This window comes from Ranitomeya imitator, chromosome 5 (assembly GCF_032444005.1).
Source record: "Ranitomeya imitator isolate aRanImi1 chromosome 5, aRanImi1.pri, whole genome shotgun sequence".
Lineage (NCBI taxonomy): Eukaryota > Metazoa > Chordata > Amphibia > Anura > Dendrobatidae > Ranitomeya > Ranitomeya imitator.
The window spans coordinates 222,222,990-222,232,047 of NC_091286.1; the positions used below are offsets into that span (position 1 = coordinate 222,222,990).

The window sequence follows — 9,058 nt, forward strand, 5'->3', positions numbered from 1 at the left end:
TCTGTGGCCATAAAATACGCACCGATAACATGGACCACAACATTGGTGATGCATGAATCTACATGTAAAGCCTTGGAGAACTCTTACTAGAAAATTAACCTACACACGTGCATCATTGGCAAAAGCTCTGGATAAACAATATAGTACAATGTTAGGCCAGTTTCACCCATCCATGGACCACAAATCATTGTTGCATTTAAAGACCTAGACGAACATCTGGGTGTCCAGGCCTGAGCCAATCCACAGGCCTACATGAAGCCCAGTAGATGGTTCCGATCTTCTGATGAGAGCTTGGACCTGGCCTTACTCCAAGTCAGCCTGAGGAAGATCTGCTCCTTCCCGCTGCTGTCTACTCTGGTTGCTAGAGGTCTCAGGCAGTGAGTCCAACCTCTGAGTCTTCCTAGGTTGGACAGGTGTTGTCCTACAAGTTCTTCTACCATACTACACTCAGCAGGGAGCCTCAGGTGGTAGGAGCACAAAGGTATTATCTTCTATGGACCTCCAAGAGTCATGGCCTGGCCCAGGTTTCATTTTAGAACCAGAAGATGGTTGGAGATCTTTGGAATCACAAGAAGTTTAAGTAGACGACTATTTCAGCCATGAGAATGGAATAGTTTTCTATATGCAGTGGCCGGAAAAAAAAAAACCTTCTCAAAAACACAAAACACTCAAAAACTTGGGAGTTTCTACTCCAACAATTCAGTAAGGTTTGGTGTGCACAGAGTATAAGGGTGTTTTCACTCGAATTGGAGTAGAAACTGAGTGAAAATTTACTAAAATCCTTAAGAAGAAAAAAAAAAAAAATCAGCAAAAACCCTCAGTGTGAACACACCCTTCCTGTGGGGGAAACACTGCTGACGGCTCCATAGGTTACCTCTGGAGACACATGATAAAGGAGCCACGACTATGTGCAGAGAGTGTAAAAAGCCAAGCTGTCCGCACGCCCAAGGTACACGGGCTTCTGTCGGGACCATAGAGAAATACCCACGGGGACCTTACCGATTCCATATCTGGAAGCCCACCTTCATCTCCAGGAGCATATACCGTATATTTATTCTATATACAAGGGTTAAAACTTATTCCACAATATCACTGTACATTCCTGAGACACCCAGGGATCGGCTGCAGCCCATCCTCGTCAATGACCTGGCCATTAGGTTCCGCTTACACTGGCATCTTAGTTTTTGACGTAAGTTTTGGGTTTATAGTCCATGGTCATTCTATGTGATTGCTTCTGTGCATGGTCAGGAGTCTCCGGCGGTGTCGGTGAGAGCGGGCAGTCAGGTGTCACCAAGCGTGCCATTTGCATACTTCCGCTCACATTCAGACTAGACGTGCTCGTAGCGCACATCTATTGGGAGAAGACGGGCACGACTAGTGGGCATGCAGGGGGCCAAAACAGACCAGGACTATTACACACTTGCAATAATCGGGGCACCCGTTGGGGCCCATTAGCTTCAACTTACGCGGCTGTCGGCCAAAAATATATGCCAGCCACCCACCGTCATCACCGGAGAATGGTGACAGTGCGCTCTCCGCACACCATCAGGATTCAGCAGAGGACCGCGGACTCTCCGGACGATGAGATCAGTGGTGAATCTCCGCCTGGTCGGGTTGGAGGTCAGATGCCCACCATCCAGTGCACCTGGGACCCTTACAATGGAAGCAGCTAAGTGTGACCTTATGTCCCCCTAATGCTTGGCACGTGACCCAACACCACAGTGGCCAACGCTACCTGCCAATGACCAGGCCACCATGCCCACACTACCGCTAGCAGCACCACGTTCACACTGGCCGGCGGCAGCCATCACACGGCAGCGGTACATGTCAGGTCACGGTGCTTATGATAGGACCGGCCGTCCACACTCACTGCGCAGGTTGCCGACCAGCTCCGAGTGGCTGGCTCCCCCTGACTTCCAGGCCATGGCTACACACAGCGCACGGAGCAGGTACTCTGCTGCTTTCAGAGCGGCGACTGCGCCCAGCAGTTTGCCCAGGAAGCCCAGCACCTCCAGCCAGGAGACGTCATCCGCGGGCCCGCCGGAGAAGGAGTGGGCGGGGCCACGCCAGGGCTCAGCGCCGTGTGGAGGCCCTGTGGCCACGCCCTCCTCTAGCACACGGGACGCATCATCGACCACGCCCAGCGCCGGCATGGATTACGTCACCGCTTCTCCCGCATGCGCGCAATGCGTCGCGATAGTTGTTGGCAGAGGTCGGTTCGGCTGCTGCAGTTGCTTGTCTGTCAGCAGAACGGATGAGCGGTGCGGGTCAGTGTGTCCGCGCTCCGGGGAGATGACGGAGGGCCGCGGCAGCTGTACCGAGCGGTGACCGTGCTGTGTGCCCGCCGCGCAATACTGTGCGTGCTCAAAAATGCCATTCCCGGGCTCCGCCCTCTGCCATGGCCGGCCCACGTAGGCTGTAGTCGAGCAGACCACGTGGTCTCTGGTCCTGTCACAGCTGCTGCTCGTTACAGTGGTCCAGTCAGTGTGTTAGTGCCGCACATGGCGGTGGGCTGTGTGCACATGTTGCTTTTTAATGCATTTTTTTAAAAGCTGCGCTTTACATTACCAGCAAAGGGTATGAGACTTCAGAGATCTCATCGCACAGTTTGTTTTCCTGACTGATTTGGGGAAACCGCAGCATGTCTCAGCGTTTTTCAGCCTAGTTGCAGCGCTTTTTTCGCCCATAGGAAATAATGGGCGAGTGTAAAAATGCAGGTATCAGGTTTTTTTTGTGCAAAAACATAAGCAAGTTAAATCAGGCTTTTTTGGGGGGGCCACTAAACTATCAACATCCAGAACAGATGACAAAAATGCAGCAAAAACCTCAGCAGAAGCCGCCTGTTGTAAGCAGCCTTTGCTTTACTGCCATGAGGGCAGAAGAGAAGTGCAACTAAAAAGTAATGTATGAACGTTAAATGTGAAAGGCCGTGTTAAAAGCAGCACGAGACGACCCGAACAACCGCATCCTCAATACCGACTTCACTACACTTGCCTTCAAACTAGCCCTCACTTCTGCTGAACAGACCTATTTCACTAACCTTGTATCTTCATTATCATACAACCCAAAACTGTTCAGGACATTTACCGCTCTCCTCCGCCCACCACTGCCACCTCCGACTCCCCTCATCTCTTCTGAGGACTTTGCCACCTACTTCAAAAAAAGATTGACCAAACAAGGCAAACCTTTACTGTTCCACCACCCCAACCACTCCATATACCAGACCTCTGCCCTTCCCCAATCACCTCCCTCTCCAACATCACTGAAGGAGAACTTACTCGCCTCTTTTCCAAATCACACCTCACCACCTGTGCACTTGACCCCATCCCTTCCCACCTACTCCCCAACCTCACTAACATGCTCATTCCAGCCCTAACCCATCTCTTCAATCTATCGCTCTCTTCTGGTACCTTCCCCTCTGCCTTCAAACATGCCACCATCACACCCATCCTCAAAAAAGCTAACCTTTACCCCAACTGCTATGCCCAGCTATCGCCCCATATCACTGCTCCCGTTTGCTTCCAAACTCCTTGAGTAGCATGTCCATGGTCAACTTTCCTCCAACCTCTCATCTAACTCTCTCCTTGACATCCTCCAATCTGGCTTCCGTCCCCACCACTCCACCGAAACTGCTCTGACCAAAATTACTAATGACTTACAGCCAAAGCTAACAGACAGTTCTCCATCCTCCTCCTTCTCGACCTGTCCTCTGCCTTCGACACAGTCGACCTCTGCCTACTGCTACAGATTCTCTCTTCCCTTGGCATCAAAGACCTTGCCCTGTTCTGGATTGCTTCATACCTTTCCAACCGCACATTTAGGGTATGTGCACACATCAGGATTTCTTGCAGAAATTTCCTGAAGAAAACCGGAAATTTTCTGCAAGAAATCCGCATTTTTTTTTTGTGTTTTTTTCCCCGGTTTTCTTAGCATTTTGCAAGCATAATTAGCTTGCAGAATGCTAAAGTTTTCCAAGCAATCTGTAGCATCGCTTGGAAAACTGACTGACAGGTTGGGCACACTTGTCAAACATAGTGTTTGACAAGTGTGACCAACTTTTTACTATAGATGCTGCCTATGCCGCATCAATAGTAAAGGATAGAATGTTTAAAAATAATAAAAAAAATGGTTATACTTACCTGCAAACAGCCGATCTCCTCAGCGGCGTCCGTTCCTATAGATGGTGTGTGTGTGCAGGACCCTCGATGACATCGCGGTCACGCGACCAATCACAAGACGGCAACGTCATCACAGGTCCTTCACACAGAGCATCTATAGGAAAGGGAGCGGCAGCGTGCACCGCTGAGAGGCAGGAAGACATCGAAGGTGAGTATATCACTTTTTTTATTTTAATTCTTTTTTTTAACCAATTATATGGTGCCCAGTCCGTGGAGGAGAGTCTCCTCTCCTGCACCCTGGGTACCAACCGCACATAATCTGCTTACTTCCCGCATGGTGTGCACAGCCCCATGCGGAAAGTAAGCAGATCAATGCATTCCTAGGTGTGCAGAGTCACCGCAATTCTGCAAATTTAATGAACATGTTGCTTTTTTTTCTGCGGTGCGATTTCTTTGCGGAAAAAAAGGCAACATTTGCACAAGAAATGCGGAATACATTGTAAATAATAGGAGGCATATGTAAGCATTTTTTTTGCATTTTTATCACATTTTTATAGTGAAAAAACGCAAAACAACCGCGAAAAATACTGTACGTGTGCACATGGCCTTGTGTTTCCCACTCCCGCACTACTTCCTCATCCCGTCCTCTCTCTGTTGGAGTCCCTCAAGGCTCTGTCCTAGGGCCCCTACTTTTTTCCCATTTATACCCTTGGCCTAGGACAACTCATAAAGTCACATGGCTTCCAGTACCACCTGTATGCGGACGACACTCAGATCTACCTCTCTGGCCCAGATGTCACCTCTCTGCTGTCCAGAATCCTGGAGTGTCTATCAGCCATATCCTCCTTCTTCAACTCTCGCTTCCTAAAACTCAATGTAGACAAAACCGAACTCATCATCTTTCCCCATCTCGCGTATCCCCCCTACCTGATCTATCTATTACGGTAAACGGCATCACACTCTCCTGCACCTGAAATATGCTGCCTCGGGGTAACTCTCGACTCTGCCCTGTCCTTGAAGCCGCACGTCCAAACTGTTGCCACCTCCTGTCACCTCCAACTCAAAAATATTACCAGAATCCGTCCTTTCCTCAGCCCACAATCTACCAAAACTCTTGTGCATGCCCTCATCATCTCCCGCCTCGACTACTGCAACACCCTCCTCTGTGGCCTACCCGCTAACTCTTGCACCTCTCCAGTCTGTCCTCAACTCTGCTGCCCGGCTAATCCACCTCTCTCCTCGCTACTCCCCTGCTTCACCCCTCTGCAAATCCCTCCACTGGCTCCCTATTCCCCAATGAATCCAGTTCAAACTACTAACACTGATCTACAAAGCCATCCACAACCTGTCCCCTCCCTATATCTCTGAACTAATCTCCCACTATCTTGCCTCACATAATCTCCGATCCTCCCAAGACCTCCTACTCTCCTCCACACTTATTCGTTCCTCACACAACCGCCTCCAAGATTTCTCCCGAATATCCCCCATCACCTGGAATTCAATGCCTCAACACGTCCGATTATCCACCACCCTCGGATCCTTCAGATGGAACCTGAAAACCCATCTCTTCAGGAAATCCTACAGCCTGCAATAACCATTCTGCCGCGTCACCAACCACCAGAGCTGCCGCGTCATCAACCACCTGAGCTGCCGCCTCACCACCGCCAGAGCTGCCTCTCCCCCGACCTGTCTCTTCCCCATTATCTTGTAGAATGTAAGTCCACAAGGGCAGGGTCCTCTCCCTTCTGCACTAGTCTGTCATTGTAAATTTGTTTACTGTAAACGATATCTATAACCCTGTACGTAACACCTTTTCTCATGTACAGCACCATGGAATTAATGGTGCTATATAAATTAATAATAATAGTAAGGCCCCAAAAATATATGTGATACAAATGGAGAACGAATAGTGGGACGTATGGACCCTGGCTAATACCACAATAAATAGAAAGATCTTTATATAAAATATAAAGAAAGACATAATAAAGCTGGTTGACCCCTAAAGTACAATACAGCAGACCCCTGCGTGTACATTTATTTATATATATGTCTAAAATAAAACGAATAAATGCCCATATGCATCAAAAAGGAGTAGCACAAGAAGTGAGGAATGGAGATGACTCCTGTAATAACAGTTGTGATGTTGTTTAACCAATTGTGATGTGCGCCAATGCTTGTTACTTGAGTTTGCCTTGGGAGCTTGGGTATGCACCAAGTATGACGGGTGCTCGAGAAACATGTTTGAGTCCCCATAGCGGTCTAACAGCCGTGAAACATGCAGCCATGGGGACTCAAACATTTCTCTCGAGCACCCGTCATACTTGGTGCATACCCAAGCTCCCAAGGCAAACTTGAGTAACGAGCACTGGCACTCATCTCTAGTCAGGGCCGCCATCATAGTAATACTGCCCATACTGGCATATTGGGCACGGCTAGCAAAGGGGGCCCGCAGCTGCAGGATCCTGCCTCTTCAGTAACTGATTGTGCGTCCTCAGACGCACGTTCAGTTAAAATTTGTTGCCCTGCGGGAGATTCCTCCAGCATGACAACAGTTAGCAGCCGCCAGCCAATCACAGGTTGGCAGCTGACATCAGCGACATATGACGTTACTGTCATTCACCAGAACGATGGTCCGCGTCATAGATGAATCCTAGCATAGGACAGTGCTGGACCTTGGCCAGGTAAGGAGAAACATTTTTTTTTTTTGTCATAAAGCCGAACTATATACCATATTTTTCGGATTATAAGAGGCACCTTTTTCCCCCTAAATTTTGGGATGAAGGGATGTTCGGATGTACGGTGCGGCGCGCCGCTGCGGGTGTTCGGTGCTGCCGGGGCTATGCCGACATCTTGTGAAAGCCCAAAGCCCCTGTAGTCACATGGTTTCCTATGCGGTGGGCTGGACTCTGGGAAAATGGCTGCTGGCCGGGTGCGGTGCATGCACAGATGGAGATCTCGGGAGATGAGGTCTCCGCTCAGATTTCATCTCCCGAGATCTCCATCTGTGCATGCGCCGACCCCAGCAGCAGCCATTTTCCCGGAGTCCAGTCCACCGCATAGGAAACCATGTGACTGCGGGGGCGCTGGGCTTTCACAAGATGTCGATAGAGCCCCTGCAGTACAAAACACCCACAACACTGACAGCACCGAACACCCACAGGACCAAGCATCCGCAGCAGTGCGCCGCACCGCACATGTGAACACACCCTCATCCCAGCCTGTGGCCTGCAGCAATGCTCCACTCTTGCCTCCTCCAGCAGCGACCCTGGGACGCCGCTTCACTGCAACCACTCCCGGTAAGCAACAAGACGCTTGGATTATAAGAAGCTCCATTTTATGTAAAATAGTTTTTTTTCCTATTTTTCTCCTCAAAATTTGGGGTGCATCTAAGAAAGTGAAAAATACTGTACTTATACTACTATGGGGGTGCATTATACTGCTATGGGGTGTATTATACTACTATGGGGGTGCATTATACTACTATGGGGGTGCACTATACTGCTATAGGGCTGCATTATGCTGCTATGTGGGGGTACCTTATACTACTATGGGGCTGCCTTATACTGCTATGGGGTACATTATACTGCTATAGGGGTGCAGTATACTGCTATGGGAGTGCATTATACTACTATGGGGCTGCCTTATACTGCTATGGGGTACATTATACTGCTATAGGGGTGCAGTATACTGCTGAGGGGTGCATTATACTGTACAGATATGGGGTGGATTATACTACTATGGGGTGCATTCTACTGCTATGGGGGTGGATTATACTGCTATGGAGGTGCATTATACTGCTATGGGGCTGCATTATACTGATATGGTGGTGCATTATACTAGGGCTGAATTATACTTCTATGGGGGTGCATTATACTGCTATGGGGCTGCATTATACTGCAATGGGGTGCATTATATATGACTATGGCGTGCATTATACTAATATGGGGGGTGCATTATACTTTATGTATGACTTTGGGGGTGCATTATTGATGACTATGGGGCAATATGGAGAGACATGAGGCAGAATGGGAGGACACGTTGGGTCCAGACTATGGGATATTATTACTGTAGGGGCTAATTGAAGGACATTATTTTTGAGGATACTGTTTTCAGTGTGGGAGAGGAGAGGTCCTATTACTGTGCAGTGTGAGACGGTCGCTTTTTTCTTCATCTGGAGTAGTGTAGAGGTTGGGGAATGTGCTCTAGATCAGGGGTCCCCAACTCCAGTCCTCAAGGCCCACCAACAGGTCATGTTTTCAGGATTTCCTTTGCATTGCACAGGTGATGCAATTATTACCTGGGCAAGACTAAGGAAATCCTGAAAACATGACATGTTGGTGGGCCTTGAGGACTGGAGTTGGGGACCCCTGCTCTAGATAACTTATTTTCTGCAGAGATACAGTGGGGCAAAAAAGTATTTAGTCAGTCAGCAATAGTGCAAGTTCCACCACTTAAAAAGATGAGAGGCGTCTGTAATTTACATCATAGGTAGACCTCAACTATGGGAGACAAACTGAGAAAAAAAATCCAGAAAATCACATTGTCTGTTTTTTTAACATTTTATTTGCATATTATGGTGGAAAATAAGTATTTGGTCAGAAACAAAATTTCATCTCAATACTTTGTAATATATCCTTTGTTGGCAATGACAGAGGTCAAACGTTTTCTGTAAGTCTTCACAAGGTTGCCACACACTGTTGTTGGTATGTTGGCCCATTCCTCCATGCAGATCTCCACTAGAGCAGTGATGTTTTTGGCTTTTCGCTTGGCAACACGGACTGTCAACTCCCTCCAAAGGTTTTCTATAGGGTTGAGATCTGGAGACTGGCTAGGCCACTCCAGGACCTTGAAATGCTTCTTGCGAAGCCACTCCTTCGTTGCCCTGGCGGTGTGCTTTGGATCATTGTCATGTTGAAAGACCCAGCCACGTTTCATCTTCA

General features: G+C 48.6%; 1 protein-coding gene across 3 annotated transcripts in view; it reads right to left on the minus strand.

The window, feature by feature from the left end:
- PCMT1 (protein-L-isoaspartate (D-aspartate) O-methyltransferase) overlaps positions 1-2,391 on the minus strand; it is a 56,615-nt gene extending 54,224 nt beyond the window's left edge. The window contains exon 1 of one of the 3 annotated variants that reach the window (XM_069725929.1): positions 1,871-2,391. In XM_069725929.1, the coding sequence (XP_069582030.1) occupies positions 1,871-2,153 (283 nt within the window). In that variant the 5' untranslated portion in view covers positions 2,154-2,391. The remainder of the gene's footprint in view (positions 1-1,870) is intronic. The other 2 variants (XM_069725928.1, XM_069725930.1) reach the window with 2 other exon arrangements.
- Positions 2,392-9,058: the final 6,667 nt, after the last annotated feature.